Source organism: Panicum hallii, chromosome 9 (assembly GCF_002211085.1).
Source record: "Panicum hallii strain FIL2 chromosome 9, PHallii_v3.1, whole genome shotgun sequence".
Lineage (NCBI taxonomy): Eukaryota > Viridiplantae > Streptophyta > Magnoliopsida > Poales > Poaceae > Panicum > Panicum hallii.
Window position 1 is genome coordinate 60,783,196 of NC_038050.1, and position 14,914 is coordinate 60,798,109.

The 14,914-nt window shown below is 45.9% G+C and overlaps 3 protein-coding genes across 4 annotated transcripts; 1 reads left to right on the forward strand and 2 right to left on the reverse strand.

Annotated features, from left to right (window-relative positions):
• Window positions 1-100: 100 nt before the first annotated feature.
• Window positions 101-1,862, reverse strand: LOC112875029 (2-hydroxy-6-oxononadienedioate/2-hydroxy-6-oxononatrienedioate hydrolase-like). The gene is made up of 5 exons (XM_025938709.1): window positions 1,080-1,862; window positions 907-999; window positions 746-813; window positions 509-646; window positions 101-308 (listed from the first exon to the last, which is right to left on the reverse strand). Exons 1-5 carry the CDS (start codon window positions 1,791-1,793, stop codon window positions 275-277), a joined length of 1,047 nt encoding a protein of 348 aa, XP_025794494.1. The 5' UTR covers window positions 1,794-1,862; the 3' UTR covers window positions 101-274.
• Window positions 1,863-3,457: 1,595 nt separating this feature from the next.
• Window positions 3,458-11,269, reverse strand: LOC112874119 (calmodulin-binding transcription activator 3-like). Of its 2 annotated transcripts, none has more exons than XM_025937295.1 (13): window positions 11,063-11,269; window positions 10,408-10,527; window positions 9,727-9,842; window positions 9,042-9,130; window positions 8,879-8,921; window positions 7,760-7,934; window positions 7,527-7,643; window positions 7,103-7,434; window positions 6,422-6,760; window positions 5,583-6,271; window positions 4,843-5,407; window positions 3,860-4,183; window positions 3,458-3,767 (listed from the first exon to the last, which is right to left on the reverse strand). In XM_025937295.1, the coding sequence occupies exons 1-13, from the start codon at window positions 11,103-11,105 to the stop codon at window positions 3,654-3,656; spliced, it is 3,066 nt and encodes a 1,021-aa protein (XP_025793080.1). In that variant the 5' UTR covers window positions 11,106-11,269; the 3' UTR covers window positions 3,458-3,653. The 2 variants fall into 2 exon arrangements, with proteins under 2 accessions (XP_025793080.1, XP_025793079.1); XM_025937294.1 differs by having other exon boundaries at window positions 7,527-7,646.
• A 1,420-nt stretch (window positions 11,270-12,689) lies between these two features.
• LOC112875041 (WAT1-related protein At5g45370-like) lies at window positions 12,690-14,840 on the forward strand. The gene is made up of 7 exons (XM_025938722.1): window positions 12,690-13,040; window positions 13,133-13,195; window positions 13,304-13,420; window positions 13,520-13,793; window positions 13,960-14,115; window positions 14,239-14,390; window positions 14,535-14,840. The coding sequence occupies exons 1-7, from the start codon at window positions 12,775-12,777 to the stop codon at window positions 14,698-14,700; spliced, it is 1,194 nt and encodes a 397-aa protein (XP_025794507.1). The 5' UTR covers window positions 12,690-12,774; the 3' UTR covers window positions 14,701-14,840.
• The last annotated feature ends 74 nt before the right edge of the window (window positions 14,841-14,914 follow it).

The following is a 14,914-nucleotide window of genomic DNA, read 5'->3' on the forward strand; positions in this document are numbered from 1 at the left end:
TATTGGTCGAGCTGAAGACGTCTTGGCATTAGCTTGTCAGAGAAGTAAAAACAGGAGGACACAGCCACACAGGCCTTCTTTAACAGGTCAAAAACGTGCTTCTTTTAATAGAGAAGGTCCTCGGACATGTTACAAGAGATGTTTGTATCCCATGTAGTAGTTACAAAAATGGTCGTGTTACGATTACAACTGCTCAAGAGCCAATGGAACGGCGTCAGAGAAGAGCCAATGGAACGGCAAAATTTTGTGAACCGAGCACACGAGATGCCCTTGTTCAGAATTTCCCACCATCAGCGCTGCTGCCCCGCCTGATTCAATAGAAGGGGGTGTTAGTGATCCAAGAAATCCAACCATTTTTCAAAAGGCACTTCAAATTTCAAGGTCTGCTGGCTACCAAAATCATATGGATGAACAACAATTCAATTGAAATCTCTGAATTAAACTGCTTAATTTGCACTAACAAATGACGATCACGCTAGACGGTGAGGAGATCGATCACTTTATGTACCTTCCTCCCACTGAAACACTTGAATCGGGTTCCTGGAAATAGTCGACGATGATCTTGCACACCTCTTTGGACTTCTCTATATTGGCCGCATGCCCAGCGTTTTTCACCACTACTAATCTAGAATTATCCCCGAGATGTCTGCAGAGTGTTTTGGATTAAAGTTTAGCACTAGATAATGTGTCTGACACATCGATCTGGAATCTGCTATTTGCAATCAGAAGGAAGCACCAAACTGACCTCTCCAACCTATGCGCCAGCTCCATCGGAAAAACCTGATCCTGCTCCCCCCAGACGATCAACGTTGGCTGCGTGCATAGTTGATCCAAGAACGCCATCAGGGCATCAATCGCTGAAGGTTTCCAGAGTTTCTTGCAATTCGAGAGAGAAACTAGAACTACCTGTCTGATCTTCGGAAGATCCGATAGTTTCCTCTCGTTGATGAGAGAAAACAGAAGCTCCGTCTTCTCCTGAATGTGATCTGAGCCCATCACCTGAAATCGTGCAAGATGCAACTGAGCAGAAGGAGAACGAAATTGGCGGTGAAATCGACAAGAGAGGAATCGGAGCGGACGTTGATGTAGTCCTTGAGGAAGTAGGAGGGCATGACGGGCGGCGGCCGGACGAAGGTGAGCTTCACGAGCCGCCGCACCTCCGCCGGTCGCCGGGGCACGAGCAGCTCGGCCGCCTCCCCGACGTCGGCGACGGGGAACAGGCCCGCGGCGAGGTCCTGCTCCTCCAGGCACACCCCCGAGGACACCAGCACCACCCGCTCCACAGCCTCCGGGTACATGGCCGCCATCCGGTACCCGACGAAGCCGCCGTAGCTGACGCCGACCACCGCGAACCGCCGGACGCCCATGCCGTCCATGGCGGCCTTGATGGTCCTGGCCTGGAACGTCTCGGAGCGTTCCGGGAGCGTGGACGAGGAGGCGCCGAAGAAGAGGAGGTCCGGGACGATGGGGTCGAGCCCGGCGGCGAGGAGGCTGCGGAGGTAGGGGGCCCACTGCCAGGTGGCGGAGGCGCCGAAGCCGTGGAGGAGGAGCACGGGGCGCCGCGCCGGGCGCGGGGGCGCCCAGAGGTGGACGACGGTGCTTGTGCCGGCCGGGGAGGGGAGGCGGACGGAGAAGGGGCGCAGGCCCGCGGAGAAGAACCGGTGCCGGAGGAAGCGGTCGCGCGCGGCCGCGAAGCTGAAGACGACGCACGGTCGCCGCCGCCGCGGCTGTTCCATGGGAGGAGATGGAGGTGGCAGCCCCGGCGCCGGCGCCACAGCTGGGATCGCAGCCATGATTGGCGATCGCCGGCGCGAGGGGGGCTCCGGCGATCGCCGATCGCTGCTGTGGCCTGTGGCTGTGGGCTGGGCTGGGCAGGCGAGGATCGATGGCGGGGAGGGCCGGGTTTAAATGGGGTTGCTATATTTTGCCGGGCCGTGGGCTCCATCCGTTGTTGAGCGCGACACGTCGACCCCCCATTCCCAAGTTGGGTGGTTTGCTCTAAAAAAAACTTGAGAGGTCAAATGGGAACCTGAAAGAGGCAGAGGCGGTTGATGGTGATGGTAATTTTAGATTGAGGTGTAGGTTGCGTCTAAAAACATGGTCTTATCATGCCAATCAGTGTTTTTTTTGTGTGTGAAAAAAGGCTAATCGGTGATATGTTTGTGTGTTTCGCCATTTTTACCTTGGGAGAAAACTCTAGTGAAAATGCTACAATCATTAAATATTGTGTCAATTCATTAATACTTGTACCGATAAGTTTTAAAAAGATAAAAAAAAGGAATATGTGAGTTTCTGTTTTACATCCTTGGAAGCCGAACCTCAAACCTATCAGGGAGATTATCTTTTAAATCCATGCTTTATACCCGTTTTTTCTAAAGAATGTAGTGGTGCTACCAATTTCGTAATAATAGTAGGAAGGGATCCGAGTGAGAACACCAATACCTACCTATACAGAACGTTGCTAGGCGCCTAGGCTGCAAACACTTGCCAACCAAGCTATGGCTTGTTCTCCCATGCTTTTAGGCATGGCTTTTTATGATTTGCACAATTCCTAATATTTCTATCATTTTTTTTGCTTGAGATTCGTCCACGTAAACAAGTTGGACCAAAAAAGATTGAAAGAAAATTCATTCGAACTAGATTCCTGCTCGTATGGATTTGACGTGTCATAAACGGGGCCCTCTGCTCGTAAGGAGAGATGCTTGCTCTCTTGTGCCATCGCCAACCTTGCCACATTCGTTTTTGCTAGTAGCCGAAGAGGGCTTTACGATGATGCCGGTCAGCTGATTCATCTCTCCGGTTCCTCCTTTCTGTGGACGCTAGTGAAAACACTGGTCCAGCCGTCCAGGAAGGAGAAGACTGGAAGTTCCACGTGTCGATGGAGGTTATGTTGGTAACTAGCTTGTTCTAAACTTATAGTAGTTACTCTATCAGCCGTCCCCGTGATGATCCATGGCCTTTCAACTACTTAAAACACCAAAAGGTTCAACGCATAAACAACTAAAGCCAGTCCATGAAAGGACAGTAACCAGTGTAATTTTTAAGCTCCGAGCGTACTGGTCGAAAACAACAGGTGACCCGACAATGTGAACACAGGATGCGCGTGCAAGATTGAGGCCGTTAGATGCTGAAAATTTGCACCAGGATGCTCCATTCAGATGTCTAAGGTAACGTAGAACTTAAACCGTAAGAGTTAGAGCATGTACAATAGGGTGCTTACTGCTTAGAGGATGTGCGTAACTGAAAAAACTCTTATATTTATCACTCCATATATATGAAGTTTGCACCACACGCTTAATGTGTGCTAACAAGGAAAGTGAGCCTATCAAGCACCAGTTTGCATTGTAGAACTTTAACTTTAGGCATCCACACCTAAGCACCTCGCATTGTTCATAACCTCGTAACACTACTCATTCAGACGCTCACATCGATGCATAACTAAGATGAGAAACGACAATTTGTAGGGAAAAGGTATCAATAATAGTTGGAAGGTAATCAGTGCACTGAAGCTGAGTTACATAATATTAGCAGAATGCGAGTCAAACAGTCAGAGGTGAACAGCTAGCTGAAGAATTTACAGAACTAGTCCGACATGGGGACATAGGGTAACAAGGCAACGGCCTCCCTGCCTAACTGATCTAACAAGTTCAGCTTCACCAAATGGCAGGCATAGCCGCATCGTCCATGCAGATCAAGTCCTCCAGCCCAGCCATGAAATCGTTCCCATCACCGCCAGATGCATCGTTTAGCATCTCATCCTGCATCATCTGTTCCAAAATAGCCAACATCAAAGCATGATCAAACCAAAAAATCCCTGCCTTTGGCAAGCTTCCATAGTGTGGCAGTAATCATATCATACCCTGGACTGTTTCATTTCAGCAACACAGGTTGTAAGCCTATGGTACTGCTCTCTTGCTTCTGGGTACTGCGACATCGAGTGCACTCGGGCAAGTGCTCTCTGTAGACTGGCTTCAGCCTGCCTTCTGCCATCGTGCAAGAAATCATATTCATCCTCAGCCTTTGCAGGTTGGATTTGTGATGGACCTTCAAGTTGTTTCTCAGGTCGAAATCCGCGTAATCCAGGCCTCTTTCTCCTCCATCTCAGTATAACTTTCTCAACGATACCTACTGACCAGACTACCTTCCGATAGCTTTTCCTTACTTGATGCCCTCGCACATGAGCCTGATGACAAACAAAGACAGGTTAAATCTTATGTTCGAAAGGGACCGTCTGCATTTAGATAGTTTGTAAAACGTCATTCAATGATTCATGGCATGCCATTCAGTCAGGATAAACTAAAGGTTTAGCAGCTCAACATCAAAAAGTGCTGACAGATTACAGAACTCATTAGTTTTGCTTGAATATAGCAAATAAATCCTAAAATGGAGCCAATATGCAGAATTATTAGACATGGAGTTTGATGTATGCTACCTTGTCCCTGAAGGCTGAGCTGCTACATATAATTTAAGACCAAAATTCTAGTATTGAGGCTACAGGGGGGACCAAACACAAGAAGACACCAAATTCCTATGTTTCTAGCATTCTACAAATTGTCTAATAACATGTTCGCAACAGCATACTAGTTTGATGAATGTTATTTGTAGCATGCATAAGGATCTTTTAGCTATACTGCTGTGGTATTTCAAACAAATAATCTATTCTAAAAAAAAGATATCAAGCTTTTGTTATAAGCTAACACATGCAAGATCATTGCAGAATGTTAAGTGTTAACACTTTAGGTCAACTAAGTGGAATTACTAGCAACCCTATGTAGGCAGGTAAATTCAGTAGACACTCACATAAAGTAACACAAAAATTCGTTAATTGGTTGTTAGCATTACCTGTAACTTGACAATTCTCTGGCGAATGATCATAAACTCCTTTCTTCCCTTCCATCCACGAAATTTATTCTGAATACGAACAGCAGCAGAATGCAGATGTGTATCATGTCCTGGTTTAACAGAAACAAGCGAAAGTGTCCGTTCATCAGATAATCCACAATCACCATCTCCGTATTCCACAACTTTCTTTCTGTGGAAAGACTCCACCCTGAAGGCTTGAAATATCCGAGCTGCAGCTTGAGTGGATTTACGAACAGCACTTAAAGAACCTTCAAGTGATTCAGCATGAGAATCTTCTCCAGCAAGCTGGGTAGAATTAATGCCAGTGAGATCTTCAACAGCTGGTAGCCCACACACTTCTGCAGTGCTATCCTTTGATTCTCTAATAGTAAGTGCTGACAGATGGCTTGTCAAAGCAGATTCTGCGAGAAAACCAGCAATCCCCTTGTGTCCATTTACTGACGCTAAATCAGCTGGACTTCTTCCAGAAGGGAACTCAGAAGTTGGATCTGTCAATGCACCTGCTGCAGCTCCATTTGTTATGAGGACACCAATTGTCCGCTCTCTAAAAAGCATATAAATATAGATTTCAGTAATAGAAAAAGGACCAAGTTTCTATTAAAATACAAAGTGCAAGACAAAGGGATGAGAAAGAAATAAGGTAACTTCTTTTACAAAAATTTCCAGTGAACGTGGGCATCCCATTTTGGAACAACTTTATGAAGAATGTGTAAGCATACCTTCCTAAAGATGCAGCCCAGTGAAGCGCAGTCCATCCATGAGCATCCCGAAAGTTCACATTTACACCAGCAACAATTATCGGTCTGATAGCCCAATCATAACCCAGTGCTGCTACAAGATGAATTACACCCTGACCTTCCTTGCACAGAACATTAGGACCCTTTCCATCATCATTTATTTTACAGATAAGCCAATGATGCAGCTTCTCTTTCACCAATTTCTTTAAACTTTGATCTCTAGCAGTGGAAACTACTTTGTTGGCAGAAGGTGATTCTTGATCTGACCATTTCACATCAAGCATCAAGGAACTAATAGCATTTATTAGTTCATATTTCTCATTCCCACTGCTCAAAACATGCACTTGATGGTCATCTGGCCCCAAAGTGAGTAGCTTCTCAAGACGAATATGAAGGTGCATTTCATTTACACCATTGGCTTGGGAAGGAGAAGGCTCCATGTACTGAGTTTCTGGATCCCGATATTCAAATTCTCGAACTTCACTACAAGCCACCCTGTTTGAACAGGTCACATAAAATGGAACTCTTCCTAATTGATTTGCTGGTGCATAGCAGCGTAGGGTGCCATCTGTTAAAACCTCTGCTGGTACTTCAACATTCCCAAACATACATGACCACTTACGATTTTCCACATGTTCTTTATTTACCAAGAATGTGCCAGTAACCGAAACCTGCATCATTAGAGTAATTAACAACTAGAAAAGAGAGACATCAGTACTGCAAACTACTAAATAACTAAGTAGAATTATCAATCTATGGAGGCCTAAACTATACATATTGTAAGAATGGAAGCAATTAAGACCATAAAACAGCTTACACACCTTTGTATTTGTACCAATATATACGCAACTTGGTGAGACATTGAGAATGCTGAATAGTTGATCTTGAGAAAGTGAAGGGCTCACTACATAAGCATCTAACTGTTCATTAGTCAGCACATTGGAACCATCCGGAACCTTAACTGTCTCAATGTTACTCCAGAAAGCATCAGAAGTGGATTTGATACCCAAATCAACCACTTCTTCGAGTTCTTTACTCATCCATCTTGAAAAGCTGTCGTGTTTCTTCAAACCAGTAGGCTCAATCGTCATTAGATCTAATGATGACTGCTTCAAGAGTGGATGCTTGATGCTACCTTCAGTACATCTACTTCCGTTTACCTGAAAAATTGTTATAAATTAATTTTTCATATATCAGATGTAACCGTGTAACACCATCAAATAGACGTGCCCATGCTCACATTCTTCTGATAAGGATCAGTACAAGCATTAGCTGTGAATTGGAAGTACATCTGAACTTCACTGCTTTTGATACAACAGGTATTCAATATCTTAAATAAGGATCAACCAAGTTGTAATTACAAGTAACCAAATGGGTGCTTTGTTAAGTTGTCTTTATAAATTGATAGTGTCTATATACATCCCTTGGGTCAACTAACACCCAAAGTAAAGTCCATCCAACTCTACAGGCTCTCAGAAAGTTAACAGACAATAATAAAGTACCTCTGATGATGGTATGCCAGTAAAACTCAGTGCATCTGCTTCCTCCTTGCTGAGGTGGTTAGTGTACAGAGCCTCAGATGTAAATGTCTGCAAACGAGAGCTATTATCCATATTGTTAGCCTCTAAGCAGGCAAACGAAGAATGAAGTGTTGGCTCTGTGAACCCAGTTGAATAATCTGTGAAGGGCTCATTGAATGGCACTGAATCAAACAGAATTCTGGAAACGGTGCTTAGCCCAGTGTTGGAATCGCCGAACATTCTAGCTATGTCATGGTGAGAAAGTGAATGATTATCTACGTTAGCTGTTGTTGGCAGCATTTCACCATGATAACCTGGAAGTGGTCCGGGAAAAAAAATAAAATGATTTAGAACACAGTATTAGCATGGAAACCCAAGGTCTCAAATACAGAGGAGTGATGCTTGCCTTGTCTACTACCAACAGTCGAAGAAGAAGCATAAAACATGTTTTCTGTTATGAATCCATCCACAGGCTGCTGCATCTCAGCGAGAGGGTGGTATCTGGAGCTTGCTCGGAAATTATCTGCTGCACCGAATTTCGCTTTAGATACACTGAAAGAAGGTGCATAATTGAATCTGCATCAGTTAAGCTATTCTTAGTGTAGATGATGCAGAAGGAAGATTGGGAAACTGTAATACCTGATTCAGTGTCTTCATAATCTGAAATTTGTCTACTTATTGGGCTTTCAGCAGCCTCCATGGTTTGTGGGCCCATCTGGTTCTGACTAGTGATAGAATTTGAACATGAAGGACTGTCGACATTGGATAACTGCATAAATTCTTCTTTCACACGACTGAAACTTTGTTTGCATCCCTGGAAAGTTAAACACAAAATAGAATGAACGAAAAGTCTTAACATTTTTGTCAAATAGAAATAGGTACACAAGTACTCACTCAAAAGCAATGCCTTAGACTTATATTTGTACTCCTGGAAGAATCTATTTATTACTACTACTCCAGACTGATATGTTAGTTGCACCGTGATTTTTTGGTATGGGCGATTTGTTAGGCGAGTGCGTGTTCCAATGACGGTAATTAACTGGCTGGCAGGAAAACGAAAGGGTTTTGCGTGCGTGTGTGATTAAAGCATCAGTGATTTAGCTTGGTTTAAATCATTTGGCTGGAGTACTCGCTGCATGCGGCCATGCAAAAGGAAGTTGATGGGGTTGGAGTAATTGGCATGCACACAGATCGGAGGCTCTCCTTGGTATGTGGACTTCTCCCCCTCATGCCTTAGAAAACGATCTGGAGGGAGTATATTATATATAAAACAAAATCGCTGGAGACCATTTGCAAACAATGACTTTATACAAATCATAGACTAATTTATGTGCATGCACTTTAGAAAGGTATATAATTATAATGCAGTGTGTATTATACCCTAGCTGAATAGAAGGGGTATATAGTGTTGTCTGTAGTGGCAGTGTGGTCACCACAAAACACGGAAGATCCCAAGTATGATATAGCATCAACTATAAGGCAGAAGGGAAATTGTGATGAACACTACTAACAAAGACCATATGGTACATGCCGCAAGTATGCAAACATTTGCTCATATAGTATTTGAGGTATTTGCTAATACAGCTGGTGAACATAGGTTTTTAGACACATTCTGTAGCACAGTCAGTAAATGCCCATGTGCGCTGGTGACATAAAATCTCCATGAGCCATTTTCCAGTGACAAGACACCATCAAGAAAACACACAAAAAATGAACAGATGCAAGAGAAGGTTCCTGGGAGCATGAAATTGAGTGTACCTTGACTTCAAGGTAGTGTACAAGAACAATATGTGTGAAATCCCTGAAAAATAAGAGAAGTCATTTGATTACATGGTCACACTTTCCTCTGGGTATAAAGTTAACTACCAGTGTACCATCCCAATGAGTTTGGAATCAAATTGACGCAATACTCAACACTTACTCTTCCAACAGCCAATATGTTCGTCTTTGAAAGTTTTCATTCTCCTCTCCATGGGCATAGTAGCAGTGGAGTACATCAATGCTGCCAGCCTAAAATAACAAGCTTCAGCTTTAGCAGACAAGTGAAGGCACAAAAGAAATAGGACAAAATCAAAATAGATGGGCATTAAGGTTCAGGTAGCAGTACATTCCAGACGCTGGAACTAAATAATAAAAAAGTAGGACTTGTGCTTGCAGTAAATGCAACAGAATTTGTGTTTTCCTTCACTTCATGGTTGCACACAAACTGTGAGCTATGAAACACATATTTCACGTAAGTATGAGTTAACAGGTCTCTGTCAGTGAGACGATGGAGCTATGCCCCATCCTATGATATGCAACATTTGCAACTTCATGCATTAGCTTCTCTGCCAATGCAGTGCCCATTGCTTATATAAGTCTAAAATGAATATAGCTGTAAAAGCTTCTAGTTGTTAGCAACACCACAAGTATATGGACACAGCAGTCTATGATGGACAGGCAGAATAGACACAAATAATATACAACCACAACAGCACATGCTCAGGTTCCTAGCAATACCAAAATGATACAAAATACATAATAACAAGTTCCCATGCCAAAATGATACAGAATATCCCATCATCCATAGTCACTATTATATATGGAGCTTCCAACCATTTGCTTACTTTTAATTTTTCATGAGCTTCTTTGACAGTCTTTCCGTCCTTTTTCTTTCTCCAGTTGTGGCCATCCTTTCTGAAGTACCTCAGTACTTTGCGGTCAAATAGAAAAAGAGAGCCACCTATTGCAGTCACATGAAAGTCAAGGAGAATCAGTGCCAATGAATTTCTTTTCAGACAAAGTTGAGGGTCACACATACAAAACCACAAGAATAGCTTTGATCCAATCAAGCAATCAAGTTCTAGAGCTAATGTAACCGGCCTAATGCTTTCTGTAAGGGAAAAAAACTATTAGTTTCTTCTACGCATCTAAAAAATGGGCATACTGAGCACCGTTAACATTAACGAATGATCAGCAATGACTTGAAAGCAAATCACCCTGGCTGCTGTTGCCCAGTGACAATCACATATACTGTTCACCGTGAAATTTAACCACCATGACCCTTTTTCCAACAACACATCACGTTGTCCGTTTCAGAATGCAAAACCATTTTTGAGTGGCAGAACAAAAATCCTACCGCGGTTGTCCCCCTAGCTACTGAGCCAACCGGAACAGGCAACAGCGCCATCATTTGATCATTAACAATGGAAGAACAACAAACATCTTTCAGACCAGCTTTCAGAAGCTACAGTACCTGAAGAGAAAACATGAAACAAAAGGAAATTTCACAGAGCAAGGAGCCATACTCATGGGCCTGTTGGGCGGCTCGGCCGCGATGGAGAAGAGCTTGTAGTTGGACAGGATCTCGCAGATTTCGGTGGGCCGCAGCCAGCGCTTTTGAGCCTCCTGCAGTATCTGCGAGAAATCTGCAGGTCCAGCACGAGGCTAAGTTAGTCACCCGTTAGTCAACGCCAGCAACTGCTCCCACCACTCAGCACACGGGCCTGCTTTGTTTGGTACCGAAAACCCTTTTGTCCGCTCTGAATTATTGCGCGGAAAAGTCAGGAAAACGCCGGGGACTGGCCAATCGCTTTCCTTTGGAAAACAAGAAAAAATCGGCGACCGAAGAGATTTTGGTCTAGCTCAGCTTCCAGAGGCGGTAAAAGCAAAATTGCGAAGCCGGACAGGAAACGGAGGAAACGAAAAAGGGGAGAGTGAAATTTCGCATGAACTGAAGGAACCGCATCGCACGGCCTTTTTCAGATGCAAGCATTTAAGACGACTTGTCCTCGATCGACACAGCAACGTGCGGTTTTTTCCAAAAGAAAAAAACAAACGCATCCGAACGAAATCGCCCCCAAAAACCCACCGAATTCTCCATGACTCCCTCCGTGGGAAGCGACCAAAACCCCAAACAAGGAAGCAGAGGCGAGTAGGCGACCGGCCTCGAGCTGCTCGTACCTGGCGGCTGGCCGGGCAGCACGAACCTGCGGTTCTCGGCCATGGCTCCGCCCCCGATCAGACAGACAAACCCTTCCTCTCCCCCCTCTTCCCAACCGCTCGCTCGCGTGGCGGCTCGTCGGAAGGCGGGGCTTAAAACGGGGGGGCAGGAGGGAGCCGGGGAGCCGGGGAAGGTTCGGGGAAGGGGGGAGGAACGGAGCGGGAGGGCGGGGCGCCGTCGCGCTGGGAAAATTTATTGGCCGCGGGCGGGGGGCGACCGCGCGGGGGGAGTGAGTCAGTGAGTGTGAAAGGGAGGCCGGAAAAGTAAAGGCGCCGTGGGCGGAAATGACGGGGCTGGCCCTGAGGCTGGGGGGTGGGTGGTGGCGAGCGTGAGGGTGACCCGGGGGCGGGGTGGGTGCGTGTGCGTTCGTAGTCTCGTCGCTACTGTGGGAGTGGGACACTTGGATTGTTGCGCGGAGGGAATCCGCCGTTTTCGGATCGGCGCTTTTCCATGCCCGTGGCCCGTGCTCTGGTATCAGGCTTTCGGCTACATGTTTTCAGTGTGGGGAAGGAAACCATGCGAATTTCGTGCTCGATGAACTAACTATTTTATGTAAAGACTAAAGACCGGCAAAGAGTGCTTGATCGTAGGGCTGGCCAGGAGGAGAGAGTGGGCTGCAAAGTTTCCTGTGCCATGTACCATTTGGTCATAAAATAGTAAAGTGCTTTTTTTAAAAAAAAGAATATTGAAGTTTATTGTATGATGTCGATAAAAACCTTTGGAGCTATTTTGGTATTTGGTTTAGAAACATGAAGATATCATATGAGTAGATTTATATTAAATTTCACAGTATTGTAAATTTTTATTTTACTATTTCTATACTACAAGAACTTATTTTGCGCCTTCAATTAATCCTCGCAAGACATCTAATTATCTTCACAAATGAAGCATGGATGGAGTGATTGGGGGTACGAGCTAGTCACAGGTTCTAGTGATGCTCGCTGTGCTTGTGTATATTCCACTCATAAAATTATGTCTCTGGTTGTTGAGACGAGGTCCACCCGAGACCCTTTAGGTGTAAAATGTTTCTTTTATTTTTTCTAGCGCTAAAAATCCAAAATTTTAAATTAATTTCCACAGTGGATAGCCACCGACTGCGAAAAATCAATTTATTGTTGGCTCACAGAACCAGCTAGCTAAATATAAGATTAGAACTAGAATTAGGTCGAAAACCGTCTGTACAAATAGTTATGAGCGGATTGGACAAGCCAATTTTGCACTAGTAGCCCCAAAATTATATAAAACCTACTATCACTCGTACGAGCAGCGGTCCACGTCTCTAACTAGCTAGCGCCTAGCGTGTAGCAGCACGGATTGATCCACAGGTCCTACTTGGCCATGGAATGGAACGAAGAGAAACCATATGAAAGCAGGCCGCATGGACATGGCGCATGGCTGCCGTGGAGCAAAACCAAGAACCGGGGACGGCTCGGCGCTGGGAAACAACGGGTCGAGTTCGAGCGGTTCGCTGCCGGGATGTGAGGAATTAAACGGTGCGTTTCTTCTGGTCTTTTTTTTTCCCTCCACGGTTCTCACAGGTTTTCTTCGGCTTTTTATTGGTGGTCTCCGGCTCCCAAAAGGCCGGAACGGGAGATATTTTTTTTCAGACTAAGTCCGAGCGAAGCAACGCGGGTGCAGCTCGAACGTGCAGAGCCGCAGCGGAGAACTGGAGATGGGGGAGGAGGGCGACGGGCCGACGGCGGCGCTGCTCCGGCGGCGCTCGTCATCAATCAGGCGGCGGCTGCTGAGCACCCTGGCGGACGACAAGGGCGCCTGGCGGGCGCACGCCGGGATGGTCTTCATCCAGCTCGCCTACAGCGGCTACCACGTCCTCACCAAGGCCGTCCTCAACGTGGGCATGAACCAGGTCGTCTTCTGCGTCTACCGCGACCTCCTTGCGCTCGCCGTCCTCGCCCCCGTCGCCTTCCTCCGCGAGAGGTGCCCCCGCTAGCGCTGCTCCTCCTCCTCCTCCTCTGCTCTGCTCCTCCGTTCGCTAATCTCGCTTCGATCCATTTCCGCCGCTGCTGCAGAGGGGTGAGGCCTCCGGTGACCCCTCAGCTCATCGGGTCCTTCGCTCTGCTCGGCTTCACTGGGTACGGATTCCGATCCTCTGCTTATGGCACAGTTCATGGCGAGTCTCTACAAGCATTCCGTCGGCCGGCGACGCTGGCTGATCTCTCCGACCTTGATTTCTGCTGCAGGCTCTTCGTGAACCCGCTCCTCTTCCTCATCGGCCTCCGCTACACGAACGCTTCCTACGCCGCGGCGTTCGAGCCCTCCGTGCCGGTGTTCGCGTTCCTCTTGGCTGCGATGGCAGGGTAACACACCCAATTCCACAGGCAGCTCATCAGAAATTGCCCGCTCCGGTGGGGAAGGTCAAGTGCATTATTCTGAATAAGAATCTGAAACTTTTTTAGCGTTGAAGCCATCAACATCTCCACAAAGTACGGCGTCCTCAAAGTTGCCGGCACGGTCGTGTGCGTCTCCGGCGCCGTTCTGATGGCTCTGTACAGAGGCCCGTCCTTGGTCAGCCTGGGAGGCAGAGGCACCGATGCTGCAAGTGAGAGCGTCACTCCCGCTGAGTGGTGGTTGGCGTCAACCATGCTCGAGTTTGGTGTAGGAACATGGCATCTTGGTGTCTTGTGCCTCATAGCACACTGCTTCTTGGTGGGTGCTTACCTAGTCATACAGGTAATGCAAAATTTGGATTCATCCTGCTTGTGTGATCAATATTCATTGAAGGTTCTTTTTTGAGTGTTCTTAATAATTACCCACAGCGACAAGGTAGAAATAGGGTTGCTAATTTGTGGTCATGGTTGATGCAAATTGATGTCATTTTCTGCTGTCACGGTTACAGGTTCCTGTGATTGTAAGGTATCCTGCAAGCTTATCCTTGACAGCTTATTCCTATTTTTTTGCCACCATCTTTATGGTGTTAACTGGAGTATTTGCAACCGATGGGCTCCACGAGTGGGCCCTGACCAAAGCTGAGGTCATAGCTGTTCTATATGCTGTAAGTATTTCCACACGCCTTACTTCATGCTTAGAATACCACTTAATTGCATGGCAATGATGCACAGATTCAGAAACTTGTCCTGGTTTTCTCTGACCAAATTTCTTACCTGTACCTCTTCAGGGCATTGTTGCATCTTGTATGTGCTACGCGATCATGACATGGGCAAACAAGATTCTTGGGCCTTCTCTAGTTGCCCTCTATAACCCACTGCAACCAGCATTTTCCACCGTCCTCTCGACGATTTTTCTTGGTGCCCCAGTTTATGCCGGAAGGTTTGACACTCAACACACAGCCATATAACTGGAACATGCATGTAGCAACGAGCTTATGCGTCTGATCTGAAAGAAACGAAATTGAAAAATGCAGCAGAGTAACACTGATCCTGACTGACTTGTCATGTATCCAACTCCTTTCAGCATTATGGGAGGAGTCTTCATAATTGCTGGTCTGTACGTAGTCACCTGGGCTCGCTACACTGAAGCGCAGCAAGCACTGACGGATGGTTACTATTCGGACCCGCTTCTCGTGGGTTATCCTCCAAGAGTCCCCAAGACACAAGAAAGTTCTTTGGTGGATCCTTAAATGGTTGCCTCAATTGTTTTCTCCAAGATATCATCATGAGTAATATGTATATATTTATATTAAAGATGCTTCTTATAATCTCATATATTATTTGTCAAACTTTGTAAATATTTCTAACGAGAGAAGCGGTCAAAAACACATGCAGGAGACTTTGTCATGTCCAAAGCGTCAAGTACCTTTTAGCCTAGGATAATGTTGCACACTACCAAATCGT